The 23,357-nt window shown below is 47.8% G+C and overlaps 1 protein-coding gene across 1 annotated transcript; it reads right to left on the reverse strand.

Annotated features, from left to right (window-relative positions):
* Positions 1-5,008: 5,008 nt before the first annotated feature.
* PFN4 (profilin family member 4) lies at positions 5,009-8,841 on the reverse strand. The gene is made up of 4 exons (XM_016218956.2): positions 8,725-8,841; positions 8,195-8,332; positions 7,081-7,186; positions 5,009-5,037 (listed from the first exon to the last, which is right to left on the reverse strand). Exons 1-4 carry the CDS (start codon positions 8,839-8,841, stop codon positions 5,009-5,011), a joined length of 390 nt encoding a protein of 129 aa, XP_016074442.2.
* Between the last annotated feature and the right edge of the window lie 14,516 nt (positions 8,842-23,357).

A 23,357-nucleotide genomic window follows, 5' to 3' on the forward strand; every position in this document is an offset into this window, starting at 1 on the left:
CAAGGACAACTTGGACAGCACTGGAGCGACCCCTCGATAAGGTTTGAGCCGTCACGTGGCCCAAGGTCACCTGTAGGGCAGAGCGATCTGTCTTCCTGTCGGACAAACTGTGTTAGCGCTTAGCTCCCAGTTCTGAGCTTCTCTAGGAATTCTCGAGCAAGTCTGAATTGGGGAGTCCTGGGATTCCAAAAGCCTTGGTTTAAAAAAAGTTAATTACATGTTATCATGATATAAGGACTTCTTTAAAAGGCCAGGCTAATCTGTCTGTGAAGACACACAGGGACTGAATCTCACATGATTGATAAGGTGGGTGTGAGTTTTCAGGTTGTAAGTGAGTTAGGTAATGACACTGGAGCAGCCATAAATATCTGTGAACCAGTCATGGAGTGACATTTTGGAAGTGCTTCCAACAAATCAACCTTGCTTGAATCTCACCCGTCTCCTGGAACCCTCCTCTCCAGCAGCCTAATCCTATGCAATAATCCTTCCTAATTTCTTTCCTGTCCTTTGGTTTCTTGGCCTCCCGCCCCTGTTCTAGTTCAAGTCCTCGTCATGTCAGGCCTGGATTGTTGCAACAGTCTCCTCATCTGTTATCTGTCTCCAGTTTCTCCCTGCCTCTGACCGATCCTCCACACTGCCTCCAGGTCCAGGGCTCGAGTTTTCCTAACACACCCCTTTCTGCGTGCTCCGTCTCTGCTCGGAAATCTCTGACTCTCTCCCGTCGCTGTGCGCGTAAAGCCTAGTCCACAGTCTGGCAGCTGATGTCCTTCATGCTCCAGCCCACTGCCCAACCATCTCTTCCCCCGTTGTCCAGGCACCAGCCAGGCGGAGGAACTCACTGTGCCCCCAGCAAACCTGGGCCTCTGCTCATTGGTCCCCATGGCCACCTCCACCTGGCTCATCCCTAGAAGGCCTTTCCCCTCCATTCTGCTTCTTCAACTCGAACTTTCTATTACAGCTCCACTCACTGAGGTCACCTCCAACCTCTCCAGCCCCTCCTGGTCTAATTGAGTTGCATTTGCAGTTTTATTGCAGATGATTATGTTCTTAAAGCATATAAGCATATTGTTTAGATGTGCATGTCAGCCTTCACATCTCCCATCAAATGCTAACTGATCTCCTGGCTCATGCACCTACCTCTTGATTCATTCCATATACTTCCTTGGTCTAATCAAGTCATGCCAGCGCTCAACAACTTTCAGGGGCTCCCCAGGCACCACTGAATCAACTTCCTTCACAACCTTCATATTCTGAACTTTATCAACTCCCTTCATGTCTCTGAGCCCCAGTTTCTTAATCTGTAAAATGGGAATGAAAATTCTTACCTTGCAGGATAGTTTTGACGATCAAATGAAACAATTATGTAAAGTGTATACCATGGGGCTTGACACACAGTAGGGATGCAATACATTGGAGCTGATCTTACTTTTATTACTCCTCCCTGAGCCATTTTAAAAAACAATTATTATTAGCCCTCTCTGAACTGTTCCCCAAGCCACAGAACAGAGCCTTGCACATAGCAAGTGCTCCGGAAATGTTTGCTGAATGTGAAATAAACCAGTCTTGGTCAAGTCACACACAAGTTGTTAGTGCCAGGATGGGGAATCTTATTAATTGGTCTTTGAAGAACCCCCAAAGGGAGGTTGGTATTGCTTACTCTGAAAGGAGGGAAGACACTGACAGTCTCTCTTGCTAAGGAGAGTGAATGTGTTATAGGATCTTTAAAACATTTTCAGTAGCAACATGTGGGCATGAGCTTGGGCTGGGCTGCTCTTGCAGCTGGCTTTTGTCAAGCGTTGGCTGCCCTAAAAGCAGAATTGGCTGCTTGGGAAGACCACAGGATTAGCTGGGGCCCCAGCTGGAGGGAGGGAGCCCATTCCTCTGATGTGCACAGTTGCCTCTGGGCCTGGAATCCATTCCTTGCTTAGTTGCCAGAGGACTATTTTAGATCCTGTAGAGTTGGCAGGAGTCCCTAGTACGCCTATATCTTTGTGTATGAACTGCTTGTCACTTGCCTCTTTCTCTGGGCTGTTTCAGAAAGGATGGAAGAAATTAATGGCTGTCAATGACTGAGGCTCTCTAGTTATGGTTTTATTTATGCATAATTTGACAGGTAGGTTGTCTTCTTACTGAGAAACAGCAAGTTCCTTATCTTTTGAGATTGTTTTCATTAACCTGAGAAGTGGTACTGTGCACTTCGCTGGAGTAGGGAAACATGTAGTCAGTCTCAGCAAAAACACAGCCAAAGAGGCCAGTGGTCCCTACAGAACCACTTCCTCTTTAATTTGGGTTGTTTCACCAGTAGGTCTGCATCCCAGCCTCTCCATTACCACCGCCTGGTCTTCAGGCGTGCAAAGGAAATTCACTATTTGTTCTCTAAGGAGTGCCGTGTTTTAAAAACTATGCACACACTGAAACACAGAAAAATGTGCATACATGTACAATTATTTGAACTTAACTACATATGTATATAAACATATTTCTAGACATCATAACAAAAGAAAATAATCTCCTGTGATAAGAAATGCCTATTAACTATTCAAAAAATGAATCAAGTTTATCTCTCTTGGGTAGCACAGAGTAACTTATCAGATGTCAATGGTTAGGCTAACATTTACTTTAGTAGAGAGATGATTACAAGGGTTGAAAAGCCTATTGAACCCACCAGATTGTCCACACATCAGCTGGTTTTCATCTAAACCAGTTTATAATCTAAAACAGGAAAGTCTTTACTTTTAGATGCAACCAAGGTCATAACCTTTGGGGGTTTTTGTGCTTGAAGGGGTCCATGGCCTGAGAAACTCCAGCCCTCCACCCCAAGTTGCACGTTGTCTCTGAACTCCTGAATGAGGCGGTGCTGCTCAGGAAGGTGCCTGCGCTGCGTGACACTGCTCCAGGGGACACTGCTGCCGCCGTCACCGGGCTTGCGCACGTTCCTACGCTAAAAGCCACGGTGTTTGGCTTGGGTTTAACCTAACCTTCTTTTATTCGAACGCAAACCCCACAATGCTTGGTATGACAGATTTCCTGAGTGAACTGGCACCATGAGTAACAGGCACTTGGGCCTTTGTATCCTGCCCCCCGGCTTTTTTTTTGTAAAATGGGAAAAATAGCTTCTGTTTATCTGCAAAGCACCAGAATGGATATGTTTGAAGATTAGGTGCCACAGTCTCTGAAACTGTCATGGCTCCCATGTTCAAAAAGAGTGTGTGTGTGTGTGTGTGTGTGTGTGTGTGGTAAGGATAGGAAATGGGGCTTAGGGGCTGCAAAGAAAGCAATTCTTTGTGCTTTGTTGACCCTCTCCTACCAACCTTCACCCCAAATAACAAAAAGGAATTTTGTGGATTATATCTATAGGCATGTATCCCACCCACCCTTTATTCTTAGAAAGCATCCTTCTGGGCTGCTTTGGTTTAGTCCCGAGGAGGCACCTTGGCTGCATGGGGATAGAGGGACTCTTGACGAGCACGTGTCCCAGTCAAATAACATTTACAGCAAAAGATGCTCTGACAGGTATTCATGGCGTGGCTCATGCTTGCAGCCTGCACTGTGATCAGCTAGAAATGCAGAGCAGTGATTCCCAGAAACGCCTGTAATTAGTAATCCTTTAATACAGCTAAACCAATTCTCAGTGTCTTTTCCCGGCTCTCTAGAACCCAGTGGAATATGGTGAGCGTTCCCCCGACACTCCCACGGAATCCCCTTCCTCGTTTCTCTCTCCCCAACCCCCATCCCCTTTCTCTCTCCTTTCTCCACCCGTCCCTCTCCTGCAAGCCGCCCGGCCCAGAATTACTTTTCATTCTTAGTTTTTGTCTTTGTCATTAAAAGAGAAAATGTTTTCATCTGACCCTCTCCCCACCACCAAGCGGTCACAGTTCCATGTGCCTTGTGATCTTTCTTAAGGTGACCCTGAGCTCCCTGCAGGAGTCTTCTCAGGCCCCTCGCATCGTGGCGGTTGGCTGCCTCCGTGGGGTGGGAGGAATGAGCTGCAGGCAGGGCCCCTCCTGCTGCAGGGCTCCCTCCCAGAGAGCGGCTCAGCCTGACTGGGAGGCTGGGGGGGCTGCGGGCCAGCAGGGTGCGGGCGGGCACAGGCCCCCTACCCAGTGCTTCCCAGGCCCTCTATTGGATGACTGGACTTTCAGCCTCAACTCTGAAGCCGCTGCTAACCTGGTATGAGGACCTCACAGTGCAGGTACAGCAGGGTGAGGGGCCCTGTTTCAAAAACTAGGCACATACTGAAAACAGAGAAATGTGCATCCATGCACAATTATTTGAAGTCAACTCCACGTGTATATGAATATATTTTGATGCATAGTACAACACGGATAAACCATGTATACATGAACCATGAGTACATGGGTAAACCATGAACACAGTACAACATGGATAAAACATGAGTACATATGAAGTGATAAGCAGACACAAACGGACAAATATTGTATGATTCCGTTTATGTGAGGCGCCTAGGGCAGTCAAATTCAGAGGCAGAAAGTGGGAGAGGGGCTGCCAGGGGCTGGAGGGAGAGGGGCCTGGGGAGTCAGTGTTTGATGGGTACAGGGTTCCAGTTTTGCCATAAGAAAAGAGTTCTGGAGATGAATGGTTGGCGATGTTTGCACAACAATGTGAGTTACTTAAATTAATGCCACTGAGCTGGGCACTTAAAGTAGTTAAGATGGTAAATTTTATATTATACCTATTTTACCACAATTTATAATAAACAATTGTTATATATATAGAGAGAGAGACAATAGTATAATTGCTTTCAACAGATATTCCCTATGAAACTATGAGTTCTCACACTCATGTCAATGACCAGCACTTAAAAAAACAAAAATAAGTTGATCAAATAATTCCAATTTCAGAAGACCTTTTGAAATAAACATTGCTTTATTAACTCATTCTTTCTTTTCAGCATCTTCTGCACTATTGTTTTTCAACAACAAAAGAAGGCATCTTTTAGGATCTACAGTTTTCTTCTAAAAGCTGTCTTTCACAGTCTTCCAATGACTTAATTTCCTTTTCTTCTTAGATATTCTCCTGAAAGAAACAGAACATGGTTATTATTCTTGAGCAGCAAATTATCACCACAATATGATCCATTCATTCATTTGTTTATTCCATAAACACTGGCGAGTGACGACCAGGTGCTAGGTACTGCGCTAGGGACTGGAGACACAAGGAGGACTGGTCAGGCCCAGTCCCCGCCCTCCCAGGAGTTCCGTTGTCTAGCTGGGGAGATAGAGATATAAAAACATCAATTATGTTCCTAGAATCTTTCATAATAAAAAATTTTAAACAGTCATAATTCTTTACTTCCCAAATTTTCTATAATTATCATGTATAATTTTTTGATGGAGAAAAATAATTTAAAAACCAAGTGAAGGAGATAGAAGTAATGAGACATGTAACCGGCTCTTGAGTGGGTATCAGCTTTATCCATCCCTCATGAGCATCCAGCTGCTTCCAAAACAGTCCGTCCCTCCCCAGAGCAGTGGGTCTTAGTGGCATGATGTCAGCGTCCCCTTCTAACTAGTACACACATTCTTCAGAGTTTTTTTATTTTGTTTTTTGTTTTTTTATGGCTCTAAGCAAGAATATGTAATTTCTAATAAAATTTTTAAAGAAGAATTTCATCCTGCAAAATATGCCTTCTTTAGAATTGTGGTCAGTGTTTCAGTTGTGTCAGACCATTACATTTTGATTCTTCCAGTAGTTTTAATGTCATATCCTTGAAGTGTGTTCACTTCAATGACATGCTTTGTCAGTGATGCAACACTATTGCATGTCCTAGAACTGTTCCTTCTGAAGCCTCAGAGAGGTATCAGATTTGTTCCATGTATTATTTGTGATGATTTCTCTGTGCCATTTTTTGTGTGATAGGCATACACAATAGGACAGGGGGAGTATTAAAAAATACTTAGGGCAGTGAGGACCTAAAAAAAAAGAATATATAGTTTCTGTGATGTTACCAATTTCTTAATTAATCCTTTAAGATTCAGCTCTCTGGAGCCTCCCCAGATTCTTTTAGGCAGGGGCCATTCATTTATTTGTTCATCAAATACGTATTAACTGCCTACTTGACAATTGATCCCATCTTGGGTACTGGAGGAAGGGGAATGATCAGGACACAGGTCTTACCTTCTAGGGGTCACAGTCTAGGTAAACAAAGGACTACAGTGGAGTAATAATAAAGGGATGCACAGAACACATAGCACAGTGGGAAGATGCCTGAGATCGACTTGGGTCTTCAGTGGTTCTGAGGAATTTGCCAACTGGATGTGAAGGGGCAGGAACAGAAAAGGGAGCATTTCAGGAAGATAGGGCATCGTGTGCAGAGGCCGGAAGGCAGAGAACGCATCTCGATCCTTGGTTTCCCAGTTTACTGGGACAGTGCAGCGCACATCGTAGACCACCCGTGAGGGTGTGCTGAAAGGATGAAGGAATTGCTGCTTTCCTTCCGAGTAGAAGCAGAGGCTTCTACTATTTTAAAAAAGTGGTCAAGCAATTCCAAAAACTTTTAGAAATTTCAAGTTAGATTAAAAATCGAAACACAAATACAATTTATATCACTTATTAAGCTCAACTCTAAAAGATATAACCTCCCAGTTCTATATTAGATCTTTATTCAAAAATGTATAGACATGGAAGGAGACCGCAGCCGATACCAACAAGCTGCGTGCCTGGCTCACAGTAATTTCTTTTTCTGTAAAAGGTTCCTTTATAGGGTGGGACCCCCAGCAGCTACCTCTCTTGTTTTTTTAACCCGTTGCCTCCCTCCTCCACACCATCCAAGGCTGGTCAAATCGGTCAGAGGTGGCATGTGAGGCTTGGCCATGACACCAGCCAGGAAAAGGGGGAGTTTGCAAGGGGACAGAACAAACCTGACCCTCTCAGGAGAGACAGAGAAACGTTCTAGCAGTGCTCCTGTTTGCCCTGTGGCTCAGCTGGACTCCATCCTCCCAGTGGTTCTATAAATATCCTCAGTATCCTTCCAGTCGGTTCCTACTTTCTGCCCTAGCTCATTTGGTCTCAGTCGCAGCCAGAAGACTCCACTGCCACAGGGAACAAAGGCAAACTTACCCAGCTTCTCCGTGGCTTCCACACAGACACTAGGATACATGCCCTCAGTGTAAGTTGCCACCACAAGATACAGGTTGGTCTTCACAATAATCACACCGGTGTTTTCCTGCGTAAGAATAAAACTGGTTCTAATCACAGGAGTTACCCTCCAGCCGTATTTTTCACCATTTTCTGACTTCCATAAATTCATACATTTGTTTTTGGACTCTCCACTGTGTCCCACTAACTTAGCTGTCTTTACTCAAAAAGTTTAAGACTGTTGTAAGCCCGGCCGGGCGTAGCTCAGCTGTTGAGCATCGACCTAGGATCCAGGCGGTCAGGGTTCGATTCCCGGTCAGGGCACATGCCCGGGTTTCGGGCTCGATCCTCAGTCGGGGGCGTGCAGGAGGCAGCCGATCAATGACTCTCTCATCATCAATGTTTCTATTTCTCTCTCCCTCTCCCTTCCTCTCTCTGAGATCAATAAAGATATATTTAAAAACAACAACAACCAAAAAACCTGTTGTAATACAGCAGGGTGTTTTGTAAAAGTTCCCCAATATACCCCTATCCCAGTGAGAAAGGCAATACATTTTGGAATTGGACACCCCTGGCTTGAATCCCAGCACCTCCGTTTTCTGCTGCACGACTATGAAAGAGTTATTTCACCTTGTTTTTAGCCTCAGTTTCCTCATCTGTAAAATGAAGCTACTTAGTTTATGATGTGGATGAAGTGCGCCTAATCCATAATATAGGGCTTCCAGTTAACATGATTTCACCTCCTTAGTTACGTATAAGCAACAAAAAGGCAAGAGAGGTTTTAAGCATGGGGTAATATCACTTTTTTTTTTTAAAGGAGGGTGCAGAATATGAAGAATGGACTATAGTGGAGAGAGACAGCTCGGGCAAGGGTTAGTTGATAGGTTCAGGAACACATACTCCTCAAAACCAGGCTGCCTGTTAGTACGTTTTTTTGCATGTGCTCCCCTGGCACTGGGCTGCCGTCTCAAGCATTGCCTTTGCAACAGTGGGCTTAGTCTGTTTTACAGATGAGATCAGAAGAGACACAGAAAACTGAAGTCAGCTTCTTTCCTGATGGTTTTTACCCCGCTGTTTTCAAACCTTGAATACTCACATTCTTAGCGTAGAGAGAATAATCATCTGCCCGGACACACTTGTAGTCCTTTTCCATGAAATACAGCCCTTCTCTTCTGGCCTGCAAAGGATTCTTGGCGAACCCATTCACCAGTATGCGGACGTCACTGGGCATTATCTGCAGAGGTGAAGTGGACGGGGAGTCAGCAAACGATGGCCGGCTGTCCACCGCGGGCCCGCTACCTGGTTCTGAATTCCTGCAAGCTAAGAATGGTGCGGGGGGGTCAAAAGAATAATATTTTGTTGTATGTAGAAATGACATGAAATTAAAATGTCAGTGTCCATAAATAAAGTTTTATTGGATCACAGTCATACCCATTCTTTCGCGCATTGTCTATGGCTACTTCCCATGACACCTGCAGAGTAGCTGTGTAGTTGAGACACAAACCAAAAGGCCTGGAAACCTAAAATGTTCACTAGGGCTCTTTACAGAAGGTTTGTTTAAAACTCTTATGCCCCAACTTTTTGTTGTTGTTTTTTAAGCTTTATTCCCAAACTCATTTTTCTTACGCCGAACCCTGGTGACGCCACACACAGGCTCCGCTCCTGGAGCTTGATGAGGGCTGCGCTGTCCACGTGCTTCGTGCCCAGGAGGGAATCCAACAGCAAGTTCTGCAAATGGCTCATGCTGCTCGGCTCGGGGAGGGCTGCAGCGAAAGGCTCCGCTCTGGCGGCGTTTAAAAGGCCTGTGAACACAAACCTGCCTAAGATGTTTTGGACAGTTTCAGTACCAGCATGTGCTCTCTGAAAAGATGGCGAATGAGCCCTGGCGGGGTAGCTCAGCGGCTTAGACGGTCCGCGGGATAGCGAAGGTTTCCGGACTTGCTCTCTGGTCAGGGCACATGCAAGAAAACCACCAATGAATGCATACACAAGTGAGCGACAAACCACTGCTCTCTCTCTGTCTCTCTCATTTCCTTCCTCTCTCTCTAAAATCAATAAACAAAAAAATTTTTTTTTTTTAAATGAAAAGATGAAGAGTGAAAGTGGTTGTGCGCCGTCTAATATCCACCCACACTCAAAGAGGAAAATGAAATCATAGAAAATCACAGTCCAGAAGGGGCAGGTTGTGCTGCGGGTTTAGAGAATCGCCCCTCACAGCCGTCCAGCCCTGTGGGTGGTTTGCACGAGGATCACCTGCGATTAGGAAACAAAACCAGCGCCTGCGGGGCGCGAGCCTCGGAGCCCGGGGAACGCTCGGCGGCGCCGCCTCGAGCCCTCGCGGCCCTTCCCGCCGGCGGCTGGGGACACTGGTCCACAGCCCAGGTGCTCAGGGCCACGTTTCCGGAGTTGGGATCACGGGTGGGGTGGGCGGTAGGGTTCCCCGCAGGGGGCTGAGGGCGGGGGGGGTCAGGGTCCCTGCTGGTGGCGGGGGAGGCGCGGGGGCGCAGGCCTCGGGAGCGCGCCCTGGGGAGCCCCTGCTCTGGGGCGGGAGCCCCGCGCCTGCCCGCGGGGCTGGTGGGCGGGCGCGGGGGAGGCGGCCGCGGGGGAGGCGGGCGCGGGGGAGGCGGGCGCGGGGCCCCGCGCCCGCTGCGGCCCCGAGAGGCGCCCCGCCCGCTGGTTCGCGCACCAGGACCTGCCCACTCGCGTCCGCACGCCCAGCTCCCAGGTTTCCCACCGCCGTCGGGGCCGCTGACCCGAGATGCTCGGGGCTCGGGGCTGGGGGCAGCGGCCGCGTCGCCGGACCCGCGGCCCTTGGGGTCCAGGTCCCGCACCCACCGGCTTCTGAGACGCGCGGGCTTGTTGCCCGGCGACCCCGGACGCTCCACGTGCTTCCCTTCGGGGCCACGGGCTGGGGGCCCTGGGCCGTCGGGCGGACCGCTGCCCGCAGGGGCGCCCGCCGCCAGCCCCGCGGGGCTCGGAGGGGCCAGGGGCCCGCTGCCGCCCGCACCCTCCCCGGGCCGGGCCGGGCCCCGCGCACCCTGCTGACGGGCTGGGAGGGGCGGTGGCAGCCCCGGTGCTGCAGGGTTATCATGACAAAGCCCTGATCACAGCTTCTCCCTGCGATAGGCCCTGGGGGGCGGGCGCTGGGGAAAGCACATTTTGTCTGAACCCCCCCCCCCACCCCCCGTTTCTGCCAGAAGCTGCTGCAGCGCCTCCTAGAAGCAGGGCCGGCGATCGCCGCCGTCTCCGGGGGCTGTGCTGTCGGGGGACGCGGGGGGCCTGCTGGAATCCGGGGCGCGGTCAGGGCAGGGACACCCTCCCTCCTTAAAGGGGGCAGGTTCAGCCCGCCGGTGCGCCCAGTGGTTGAGCGTCGTCCGCGCACCGAGAGGTCGCCGGTTCCATTGCCGTCGGGGCACACGCCAGGGACGTGCCCGAGTTGCCCGCTGGTCGGGGCACATGCCAGGGACGTGCCCGAGTTGCCCGCTGGATCCCCAGTAGGGGTCTGCAGCAGGCAGCCCATGGATGTTTCTCTCCCGTCAATGCTTCTATCTCGCTCCCTTCCTCTCTCTCTAAAAGTCCATGGAAACCTATTATGAAAAATAAGTAAAAGAGGCTGGTTCTGAGGACATTGTCCGAAGCTGCGGTGTAGGCCCCTTGCTGGGGAAAGTCTGGATGGAGGGCTGATGCTCAGAATCCGCTCCACGTCCCCTCGTGGTCACCAGTATTGCTAATTAAACAGAAGAGAATGGGATGGTTGGGGAATCCTCATTACTAAGTAAGCTAACTTTTTAGTTTTTCTAGGGGCTCTGTTATTTGGGGCCACAATGAAAAATTTAGACAATGATGATCTAATATCTGACAAATTTCCCAAGCTCGGGAGCTCAAGGACTGGCTGGAGCCACAGCCACATACTGTTACGGAGGTAGGGTAGTGTGGCATTTTGAAGTTCCTACTTGGGTGGTTGCACTGAGAACTGGCTCTTGTGAAATATAGTATTTTTTCTATGTTTTCTGTTTCATTCTGCTCTTTATAATTCCCTCATTCTGCTAACTTTGAGTTTACTCGGCTCTTCATTTTCTAGCTTTTAAAATTATAACGACAAAACCAGCACCCTGCATAACAAAAATTGTTCTCATATATAAATAATACCTTCCCCCTTGTCCTCTCTTCTATAAAGTAGACAGAATTCGAATTAATTTATCTTTGCTTCTGTGGATAAACTAATTTTTTTCTTATTATAAAAGAAAGAATTCTAATTTGGTGCCTTGGAACCAGCCAAAGAATAGACCTGAATCACAGAGTGGAGATTACGGAGTGAAGTTCGGCTGACCTCATGTCACAAATTAAGCTGCAGTCCACTTAAACTGCCAGCAAGGATCAATTAAGCGACTGTGCTTAAAGGACATTGGGATGGCGTTGGGCAGGACAGAGGGTCTGTTAGTGAAAAGCACTCAGTCCCTCGCTCTCACGGTCCTGGGCGCGGGGACTGCCTCCTGCCTGTCCCTGCAACTCCTCATGTTCCAGCTCCCACTCTGGAATCATCAGAGAGGTGCCCCAATATGGTGACGGTTCATATTTCTCTGCTCGTTTGACAGTGGGCAGGGGTAAGGGTGATAAAGACACAGGCATTGCTATTAAGAAACAGCATTAAAATATTCTCAGTAAGCCCTGGCCGGTTTGGCTCAGTGCTTAAAGTTGGCCTGCAGACTGAAGGGTCCCAGTTTCGATTCCAGCCAAGGTCAAGTACTTCAGTTGCAGGCTCGATCCCTGCCCTGGTTGAGGTGTGTGCAGGAGGCAACCAAGTTCTCTCTTTTCTCTCTCTCCCCCCTCCTTCCACTCCCTCTGAAAAGCAATGAAAAAAATATCCTCGGGTGAGGGTTAGAAAGAAAAATGTTCTTAACTGAGACCTGTGTGTAGTCAGAGGTGGGCTGACTTCCTAGACTCATCTGTGAAGGTGGATATTTTTCTTTTAATTTGAAGTCATTTTGTCTGGCACTTCCTATCCCCCTAGCCCAGTAATGGTTTTACTTGCAAAGTGACCGAATGCGTAGAGTAGGGGTCTCACAGAGGGGGAGCAGAGGCTAGCAAACCTCAGAGGAGTTGAAGGCTTTCGTGAGCTGGTTAAATGTGCCACACTCTCTAGATGTCGCAAACACAGTGGAACCTGGGAGAAAGTCCTGGCCTCTCCCCCAGCAAATTCACTGAGCTCCTGGAGAAGGCAGAGACCTCCTTCCTTCTCTCTCTCTTTTATTCCTGTCCGCCTCCAGCTATGTGAGGTGGCCTGTAGAACAAGCCACAACACACATAGGGTCACTGGGAATAAGGGCAGAGAAGGGACCATATGGATGCTCAGGGGTTAGTTCTCTAGTCCTGGCCATGAGTGTGATTTGGCACCAGATCATCCCATATGTCATAAAAGGCAAGGAATTTGGGGGACTCATGGCGCAATTCCCTGTGGAGGCCTATTACCCATCCCCATCCCCTCCCCTCAATGACTGGAACAGAATCATTCCCTTTAGTCGGAATGTTGAACGAGTTAAGTGAAGCCCACGTGACTTTAAAGCTGGGTGCCACAGCTTGATTACATCACAGGGGCATGGATTTGGTCACAGTATCTCCACTTTTACCATCTGAACCGGGAGGGTTGGTGGGCCATCTGCAAGGACAGGCCAACCCCGCCTAACACACTCACTTAAAGGCACAAAACTCGAGCCTGGTCTCCTGCGGGCACTGAGGTCCGGCTGGGCCTGTGCACTCTCGGGAACTCCATGAGAATCAGCACCTCCCTCCCACCAGCCACACCCAGGGAGCTGCTTTCCACTTGCTTATATTTACCTTTCAGACAAGAAATTTAGTCTTTAGGAAACATAGGAAAAAAACTGAAAATGCAAAAATGAATTTGTTCTTGGAACTAAAATCCAGGGCAGGGCGGGTCTGCATGCTATGTTTGTACTTTTAATTTAACATTAGTGGGACATCTGTCAAGTTAATGCGGGCACTTAAGACTTGTTCTGAGTTGATTATCAATGGGAAACATGCATACAGAAATATTCATTAGAGAGCTACTGAGAGTTGCCATAAAGCAGCAGACACTGAATTCAGAGCCACTGTCACTCCCCCCTCCCCCAGTTTCACATTTGCTTGAGGGGGGATGAGACCAAATGTCCTCTGTGTTCTGTGGTGCCCATTGGACGTGCACCATGGGATGAGGGTGTTGTCCTGACTCTCAGGATATCACCAAGCATTTCAGGACATGACATTGCAGACGAATGATAAACAGCAGCATTGACTCAGCCCGCAGACGGCTGTGTCTGCCTGATGTCCCACATGGGCTGCTTTCATCGCTAATCATGGACTTGGAGACTGTTTGTGGTACGTGAAAGGTGGGGAGGGGTTCCCTACATGTTACTTTGTGGAAAGCCTCAAGTGTGGTGTCTTCCCACCCTCCTGCCACAGGGCTGTGATTGTCAGGGTGAGTTTCTCCTACACATGAATTTGTTACTGGTCATTATCTCGGGATTGCACTTGATTTGGTGAGGTCGTCCCAGACATTCCCGGACTTCAAGAGGCTCAGAAACAAGCCCCCTATTCCTTGATAGGGATGGGGGCAGGAAGATGCAGAGGGCTTGAAGGATCGGGGCCCTGCCCAGGCGGGGGTCTCCGGACACAGCGCGTATGGAGGGGCACTGGGCAGCCAGGGCGGGCAGGGTGGCCCTGCGGGGCACGGGGCAGAGGGACTGTATGTGTTGGGGATGGAGGGACAGCAATGGGTGTGTTGCACTTGCTTTCTCAGCACCATGTGTTTGATGGAGGTTTTGAGGTTACTCAGAGTGCTTTTCTAAGACTGTTTTTGAATGAATTGATTTGGCAAAAATGAACAGAATTGGGCTAACTCAGCAAACTAAAGTAAAGCAGTCATCCAAAAGGGTAGAAGGGCTACTTTTTCCATCCCTCGGACGGCAGGCCTGTGAAGTAGGCTGAGCACTCCCTTCAGGCTTCCTGGTTGTCCGCTGCTCCCCGACTGGCTCCTGGGGACGTGAGCCCGGGGCGCCCAGGCACAGCCTCCCCGCGGTCAGGAGCTGAGAGTCCTTGTCTTCACGTTGTTGTCAGCTGACACGATCAAAGCTCCTGAGCAGTTTATTTGAAAAGCATTTGAGTAATTTAGCTCTTAATGGCTTCAGTATGTTTGCTATTTCAAACAGTAAATATATTATTTTTAAAATGAAAGGGCAAAATATGTTTTCACAGTGGCTGTTCCATTAAACAATGTCTATTTCCTGCATAAAGAAACCAAATTAAAGAACACAACCTTCAATACGGAACAACAGTGTGTCTGAAAATGATTAACCTTATTTGGAAGCCAAAAAGATCAGAATTACAGAACTTGTATTTGCTAAGGAAAGTCCCTTGGAGTCTACCTAACAGTGTAGCATTCCCCACATGGTGAAGGGAAGCAATGGCAGCCCATAGTGCGAGACCAGAGATTTCACAAAGATCAAGACTGGGATAGGCCCCCAAAGGACACTCCGACCGTCCCTGTTCCTCAGCGCTGCAGGGACCAGCAGACCTCCAGGGCCCAGAGGTCAAGGGCCAGCCGGGGTGGAGGTATAGCAAACCACACCAGGTGCTTCTTCAGTGGGGGAGGGAGAGGCAGGCAGGCGGGAGGCTAGGCAAGGGGAGTGGAGAGTGGACAGAGGGAACCAGCGGGTCAGGACACCTGCGTCCCCTTGAAGCATTAACCCCATGGCCCTGGCCCCTGCTCCAGGACAGGGAGGCTGTGGCTGAGGCAAGTGGCCCTGCGCTCCTACAGTGCACCTGCTCAACCCATAACTCACCCAGAGCTGCAGCGGGACAACCGAGCCAGCTGTTCCCATCCTTCTAGAGGATGCAGTACCCAGCAGGTAAAGGGACTGAGGCTCAGAGAGGCTGGGCCGAAGCCTCTCAGGCCTCCCCGTGCCTCCTCCAGGGGAGAAGAGGCCCAGATTCTAGAATGTTCTTCACAAGGCAGACAGCAGTGAGGCCACACACGAGCCCACCCCCTTCCTCTCTGAAATCAGAGCATTTTGTAACTTCTTTAAAAAGGCAACACCTCCATCAGGGGAGAAACATCATTTGCTTCTTGTTAGGACAGACTTTCATTTAGGATCAAGCTGCGTGGGGGCCCCATGCCCACAGGGAGCAGCGAAGAGGAGGAAGGGGTACCCCAGATGCACCGTGGGGGCCTGTTTAGAAGAAAGGATGCGGAGGGCTTAGAGCACAAGGGGGCTGCAGGCCCGCAGACCCAGCCTCTCTCAACTGGAAACCCTCCTCTCGCCCCCACAGTCTGTTAAAAAAAAAAAAGTAGAAGGAATGTCGATGCCTCTTGTGAAAGCCGGGGAGAGATTCCAAGTGGGCTCCTTTAGGGGCATGGCCGTCTCTGCAGCTTGTCCACTCAGGTGGCCTGCTCAGTGTGCGGCCCGCAGACACGACGCGCGTGCCCCACGGTTCCACGCTGGCGCTCGCACCGCTGCGGAGCAAGGGCAGTTAGGGGAGGGAGGCATACGCTGCTTCAGCGGCTTATGTGCTTTGGATTCAAGTGTTCTTTTATGTAACTCTCTGAACAATAAGCTAAACATGCCTTTTATGGTTGAAAATACCTTAGTCCCTTCTCTTACATGAGCCTAGTATACTATAAGTTATGATTAAATTGTTCACGGACAAACTAGGAAATTGAACACTTGAGTCTTTTATTCTGAATTTCAGTTTTCATTGTACCGTGATTGTACCCGTGGGCTGAATGTATGGAAAAGGTAAATAAAAGCTTATTTGGATACAGGACATTATAATTCCCGAGGCGTTTACACTACATTACTGTATTTGATCCATGCAATTGTCCTAGGAATTGGGCAGGAAATATTTCAGTTTCACAGATGAGGAAACCTGTGTCCTGAGATGTTTCAGTAACGTGGCCAAAGGTCATATAATTAATTCGTTTTGTTGTTCATCACAGTCCTCTGTACCATCTTCAGAACTCTGGACGATTATATACATATAACTGAATTCACAGTTGTCTTAATATTCATCTCTTCTGAAAATTAAGGTGCAGAGAATAAGGCTGTCTAAAAAAGAACTCTAAATTTATTGTTTGTCTGGGTAATTAAATTTTAGTATATTTTCTTTTAATAAAAATTTGCAAACAGCCCAGGAGATTTCCCCTAGAGTTCCAAATTAAACACACATGGATCTTGTACACATACAGCTCAATTGCATGGCAGGTCCAAATCCTCAATCTCGATCTTTCATTGGAATAAAAATCTTTACTTTTTTTTTTTTTACCAGTTTTTTGTTTTTGTTTTTGTTTGTAATGGCTAAGGAAAGCGGTGGCGGGTAGGTTGTAGAGTGGCTTCTTTGTCTCATTTGACAATCACCAGCGCCATCTACTGTCATGAAATAAAATCGTGAAGGGTTGTAACAATTTGTTAGTGAAAATTAGGGCTGAATGAGAGAAAGACAATTTTACAAATTTTTATAATTTTATAATGGAATGGCAGGCTGGGAAACTGGAAAAAAAAGTGCTATGAACAAAAGCAAAGCAGGGGCTGGAGATCAGAGTGCCAGGAGGCGCTGGTTTCTACAGAACATTCTCCGAGGGCCTCTCTGATTAGTGATACTCAGGCAAAGAGCTGATGAAGTGAGAGAGTGCGCCATGAGGATATGTGGGCAAAAGAGCCTTAGCCAAAGAGGGCAAGAAAGATAAGGGCCCCCTACGGTGGAAGTTTGCCTGGCCCAATAAATGCCAAGAGGTGCTCCTTCCCACCTCTGCTCCCACACCTCAGCCCTTTGGTTTTCCTGATGGTGGTTCCCATGATTGTATTGATTTAAGGTGCATAAGTATTGGCCACATGTATGTACACAGATGTAGGAACATCCTTGACAAAGACCTGGTCCTTGCAGTGTGCCTCAGTGGACAGAAAGAAAAGTAGGCAAGGTGAAGTTCTCTGCCTTACAACTATTTGATTTACCATGTTGTTAGGGTGCCTAGGTTTCCAGGCTGGACCACAGGATCCTGCGTGACATCGAGTGTAGGTGGAACATGGGGCATTGGTAATGCGGTCCAGTGGAAAACAGCGCTGTCACCAGTGTGTAGCACAATGTCCTACATCCAGTTTCCGCTCTGACAGTCTGTAATTCTGTGATACAGGAAAGAGCAAAGGGAAAACTCATTACCTGTACTAGGGGTTGAATGGGCCTTTGTGGGTTGACCTGGAGACCCGACAAACACTTACAACATTCTCTCTACAGAAAAATTAGTTGTGGGTTTCACTTGCTGCGCTTACAGACTCTGAACACAGACGGTTCGTGAATTGGAGGCTTCCCGTGGTGGGTGAGAGCGTCCCTGGTGGCCTCGCGCAGCGAGATTAAAGAGCAGAGCGAGGAACTGCTGTAGCTGGAGCATTCTGGGGGAAGCACTGGTCATGACGGAGGCCCAGACGGTCCCTGGAGAGCCACGGTCGCAGCTAAGCCACTGCACGGCTTAGCTGCTAAACAGAGGGCAGGCAGACCACAGTCCGCAGAAGGCAACTGACCGATGGCGCTCTGTAAAGAGAAGGCCCGAAAGCGTTGACATGCTCTCCCCTTTACAGAGGGGCACATGCCCTTCTCGGTGGGCAGCCTGAGGCATCGTCTGTCTCAAGGATTAACACTGTTGCAGCAGGAGTGCAAGTGGGGAAGAAATATTTTGAATAATAGTTTTAGTTCTTTGAGACAGGATTTTGTCGAAAACACCAAGCTTCAAAACCAGGCTTAATTCACAGGGTGAGAAAGTTGCTCCAAATTCTTTTATTTCCTTCTTTGACATATGAAAATCCACATAGGGGGACAAAAAGTTCATACAGGAATTAAAAAGAGGCGAAAGTCTTTCTCTTAGGCCCAGGGACGTGCAGCAAAGAGAAAGGAAGAAACTGCTTGAGTAGGTTCAACAAGCTTCCTCACTTTCCCGTCGGTATTAAGAAACTTGCGCTGTGAATGTGAACCAATTCGCTGCTTTTTTCATCGAGAAAATCTGATTAAAAATCTTTAAAAAGTTGGCGGAACTGCCACAGTGGTCTTGGTGATAGAGTGGAAACAGAATGCCATCAAGCCTAACGTGTTCAAGTCAAGTCACTCTCTACCGTTCACGAGGGGGGTCGCTGACCCCCAGCAACAGCAGCGGCTTCTCGTGAGGTGGCGGTTAGGGAGGGGAGGCGGTTCACCAAGGCAAGGGCGTCTGAGCTTTGCAGTGAGCTCGCGGTGTTTCTGCAGGTTAAGAATCGAGTCCAGTCTCAGTTCTTGTGGCTGTGAGCTGGACAGCCCGACTTGCTGATTTGTTTGCTGTCTTCAATATTTTAAATTATTGTAATGCTCCATACGAGGAAGGAAGGCAGCATGCTCTTCAGCGATTGATAAGATCAAAGAGCAAACACACACCGAAGTCGGGAGCTTGGAAGCACCCCTTCCACATGGCGCGATGGCAAAAGTTATCACGAGGTAGGTGACGATCTTGGGTAGCCCACTAGAGAAACGTGCACGAAACGCGCGTTTGGTAGAATGTTTTGAATTTGTCTGTTGAGAGAAGTTTTGCACATAGGAAACCCATGCATGTGGAATCTATCTCCTTCATTAAAAGGTAATTTCAACATTCTACTGTAATGAGGGAAGAAAATACTAGGACTTCTACTTTTATTTTAAATGAAATTTGATTAGTGTTTAATATTCAGGATTGGAAGATAGAACTATCAGGATGATTTAGCCTGGTGCAATTAAAGATTTGATTTCTGTAGTTCCCCCTCATACGGATTCCTTCTGGTTACGTCCTCCCACATCTAGATGGCTATATGGAAAGGGAATGTTGATGATACAGACTTTGAATATTTCCAGACCCGTGGCCACAGTTTCTTATGCTAAAGTAATAAAATGGTTTCTGATTATGATTTAGTTTGCCGTGTAACTTAACTGCAGGGAAAATACATAAATAGCCCAGCTCATTTTTCTCATTGAGAACCAAGAAGTTGACATTTTGGTGTTTATTTCAGTCTCTTGAAGCGAGTCTCCAGCCTGGGTTAATCCCTCAGCGCCTGAGGAGTCTGAGGCCTTCCCCGAGGGGGTTCCAGGGTGAGGTGACTGGCTCAGGACGTATCTGGCAAAGATGTGCCAGCCACCGAGGGCCTTCTTTTCCACCAGTGGTTCCCGAACTGGAGCCTCACCCTGCCGTGGTGGCCTGCACCCCACCCCACAGTTCTGCTTTCATCCATTGTATGTGTTCAGGTTTCGCATCAGGTTTGCTTCTCAGCAAAGTTGGAAAGCTACTGCTTTACCTGACCACCACCATTTGTATCTGCTCTCGGTGCTGAGTTCTCTGGGTTCATCTCATTTTACCTGTAAATCTACAGTCATGTCTCTTCTGGTGTAAGCATTTCTTTACCAGGTTCCATCTGTCCACCGTCATGTCAGCCTCAGGGCTCCCTGCTGTATATGATCTTGGAGGAACACTCCCCCCCTCTCTCAGCTCAGTTCTTCAAGAATTTCTGGACTCCCTCAGGCTACAACCTTGTCCACTTCTGCCTGTGGCCTCCTTAAAGCCAGAGGTTCTCTGGTCCCCTGCAGCTCCTGTGGAATCCAGCCCCTTCTATGTAGTAGCTGCTTAATGAAGTTTTGTTGACGTGAATTACTGGTAAAGGAACAGAAGAAAGAGTAAGAAAATCAAATTCAAGGAACCAGTAATAAGATTTCAATGGATGAAATAAAAGTTTGCCCCAGTATAACATCTGTTTTATGGTTGCCATAGAAATCAGGCAGCTCTTCTGGCCTCATGGTTTGAAGCCCAGGTAATTGAGGACAATTGCCAGAGAGAATGCAGCAGGGTCCATTTCTGGTAAAGAGTAACCTTGGCCCAGTTATTCAGGTTCCTCATCTGTGAAGCCAGGTATCTCCCTGCCTGGACTGGTATTCAGCTTTTGTATCCCCATTAGAACACTGCAGGTATTAATATATTGAAATACTTTGGTAAACAGCTACTGGCCCACTTCCCCTAAGGACACCAGGCCAACCTCCTCCCCCCACCCTCACTGTCCCAGTGTTTCTGCCCCTCCCCATTCCCCCTGGATCTCCCCATGACCTGTAAACTAAAAGGCTAATGCCTGACCTAGCAGGTATCTTCCAGATCCAACCCTGTGGCCTCGAGAAGTCACTAATGTTCCCATCCTACTCAGGCCCCTACGAAATCTAGCAATCTGGCGTCGTTGAGTCCACAAAAACAAAACAAAACAAGAAAACATTGGGGAGACCCTTCTTGAAGCATTTGATTGCATCAGGGAGATAAAGATTTGCTTAGGACTGAATTGCTCAGCCTGGTTGTCCCAATTATATCTCAGTCTATATGCATTAGAGTGTTGCCCAAGAGAGGCCTGGAGCCTGGAGAGCCTTAGAGCCTGCAGCCTGGAGAGGCAAACAGATCAGTCCTGGGCAATCTGTAGCTCAGTGGGACCTTCCTTCATGAGGGCAGAGTTTAAGCGGATGCTTGGATTTATTAAGTTGACTCAGGCCATGGCCAATGCGTCACAAGCCAAAGGCCATTGTTGAAGAATAAAGGAAAGTTTTGAATGACAAATGGAGCTGGAGGAAGGGATTGGGGGCTCATATCCACAGAAATGCCCCTAAAGACTCAGAGAATTGACTAGATTCACTTTTCCTTCCTTTCATATGCTATTTGGTGCATGTATTGATGGCCAAATCCTGGCATGATATCTCAATATTATTAAACATTTTACAGTTCTGCCCAGAAGTTTATCATGAACAATCATGACGCCATGCTGGGCAGTAACTATTTTTACTTATTTTACAAACAAGGAAACCAAAGAAGCTCAGAGAGGTTCTGTAACCTGCCCGCACCCCTTTGGGGGTCAGCCCTCAGACTTTAACGTCTCCTGTTACACTGTGCTGCTACTTAGAGTCCTTTAAATGAGACTGTGCCCTGTTTTGTATGACTTGGTAGGAAGCAGCGCGGTGAAGCTTAGTGATGTATGTTCGTTTCTGAAGCACACAGGTGAGAGCATATTGGATCAGGTGGAGGTTGGGAAGAAACATATCCTGGGAGCTTACAGCCTTGTCAGTAAAACAACACCCACCCACATGCAACTCTTACAGAGAAATAGAAGAATCTGTCTTATTTTTCTCATAGGAACTTACTGATTTCTCTAATATCAGATGAGTACAGCTCATTGCAACGTTGCCTTTTCAACAGCAGGAGAAATAAACACAAAACCCAGCCGTGGAAAGCTCTCTTTTTGGATGCGTCCCCATGAGCAAGGAGGAGGAAGATGACAGATTTAGTTGATGGGGAAGGAGAATTTCCCAGCACTGGGGAGAGTGCAGAAGAAAGCAGGGCAGCCTGCTCTGACTAGCACCGGGAGAGGCACGCAGCTCAGGTAGGGCATGTTTGCTGAACCCCTGAGGGAAGGAGTATTGAGGAGAAGCCTTAGACATCTCATTGTCCTCTCCTGTCTGGGTTTTCTGCGTGGATTTTCCTCTGTGGAGAAAGAGACTAAATAAGTTTTCATGTTTCAAGAGTTTATGATTTTTTGCCTGCCATATATGTAGGGAGCTGAAGACATTTTTATCATTTCAGTTCCCTGTTCCATCCCTGTTGGGAAAATACTCAGTAGGCCCACGCAGAGCAGGTTTGCACCTGGTGGGGGTGGAAGGGAGGCTGGTGCCAAGGCTGTGGGAGGGAAGGGCATACAGTGCGGAAAGATGCCATGTCTGCTCCCTCTGCTCCTTATGGAGGGCGGGGGGGGGGGGGGTGGGTGGGAAGTGGGGGAGGGAAGAGAGGAGAGGGGAGAGTACTGGAGATGGCAGAATGTGGCATCGCATGGCCCCCTAAACAGCTCTGTGACATTATTAACTTCTAGAAATGCTTGATGAGAATGACCAGTTACAGAGCCCTCCAAGGGCCTCAATTTCCAGGTCGAGGGGAAGCAAAACACAGAAACATTTGTAAATGCAGGAACTCAGCCTAGTTCCTTTAGAGGTTTTCCTAAATCCCCAAAGGGCAGGGAGGTCTCAACTGGAATTGGGGTCCATAGTTAATCACTTTAAGACATTTTGTTATTTCTGAACCAGTACAAATTACTTGGTTTCCTAGTTTTTAAATTTTGGGGGAGATATCTTCTTGGTCCTGCTCAACTCAAGACACTGTGATTCTTTTTTATGCTCTAAATTACAGTTTCTGAAAATCTGGATTTTGAAGGCCCTCCAGGTGGCCTGTGGTTGCCCAAATGCAAGGAATAGGTTTTGTTTGAAGGGTATTTTCTGTTAGAGATTTGAATTCTCCATAAAAGGTACAAAAATAGATATTTGAACATTATAACCAGAAAGATAGTCACGTGCTAGACCAAATGCTTCAAATGCTGGGGGGGGAGGGGGGAGTGTGTGTGTTGTGTGGTTGCGAAAGAAGCTTTGAGGTAATTGGTCCAAGGGATTCTCCTTCAATGTGGTTCATGGTCTAAAGTCTCATTTGGGATGAAGTTAAACCACTTATAAGACACTAAGAAATCAAACCACTTTGAGAATCTTTAAAACAGGTATTTATAATTGATATTTCAACTGAGAAAAAATCTTGACCCTAAACCTTTGCAATTTCATTTCTGACCATAATGAAGGGTTATATTGGCCACGGTGCCCTAAGATTTAGTTTTGTTTCTAGTGGTATAAAGAACTGCTCAGCTTTGAAGTTCAGGGCTGAATCCTATTTATAGGGGATGGTTTGGGACGAGATTGGCTAGGAAATCCATTCCCAGAAAGGGTCTTTTGAAAACTGTTCATCATTATCATCATAACTATTTTCTAACTTCAATATGAAAAAGTGCTGCTCTATCCATTGTTTCAAAACCATGGCAAGAGTGCAGATCATTCAGAGAGTAAGAATTTGGTGGCAGTGTAGTTTTATTTAATCTCACCAAATCATTAAACACACACACCAAAAAAACAGACATAGCTACTAAGAGCATAAAACATCCTTAACAAAACTAGTTGAAAAGGAATCCCCAGAATCCGCCAGGTATGCCAAAACATGAGACAGCACAGGGCACGAGGGAGAAAGGAAAGCCCAGGAAGATCTTAGTGAGCCAGAGGACCAATAAATTACCAGCAAAACTCTCCCCTGAAAGGAGAGGACCCTGCACCCCGGGAACCTCAGTGAGCAAACTGTAAAACACCCGGTGAGAGAGGCCCCGGTCTGGGGGACA

The sequence above is a fragment of the Miniopterus natalensis genome, chromosome 13 (assembly GCF_054644295.1).
Source record: "Miniopterus natalensis isolate mMinNat1 chromosome 13, mMinNat1.hap1, whole genome shotgun sequence".
Taxonomy (NCBI): domain Eukaryota; kingdom Metazoa; phylum Chordata; class Mammalia; order Chiroptera; family Miniopteridae; genus Miniopterus; species Miniopterus natalensis.

Bases quoted from the DNA above. Each gene is read 5' to 3' on its own strand.
- PFN4 (XM_016218956.2), bottom strand. From the start codon at position 8,841: ATGAGCCATTTGCAGAACTTGCTGTTGGATTCCCTCCTGGGCACGAAG. The intron at 8,333-8,724 runs GTAAGAAAAATG...TCACCTCTGCAG, and splicing joins TGGCGTCACCAGGGTTCGGC to ATAATGCCCAGTGACGTCCG. The intron at 5,038-7,080 runs GTAAGTTTGCCT...TGTTTCTTTCAG, and splicing joins GGAAGCCACGGAGAAGCTGG to GAGAATATCTAAGAAGAAAA.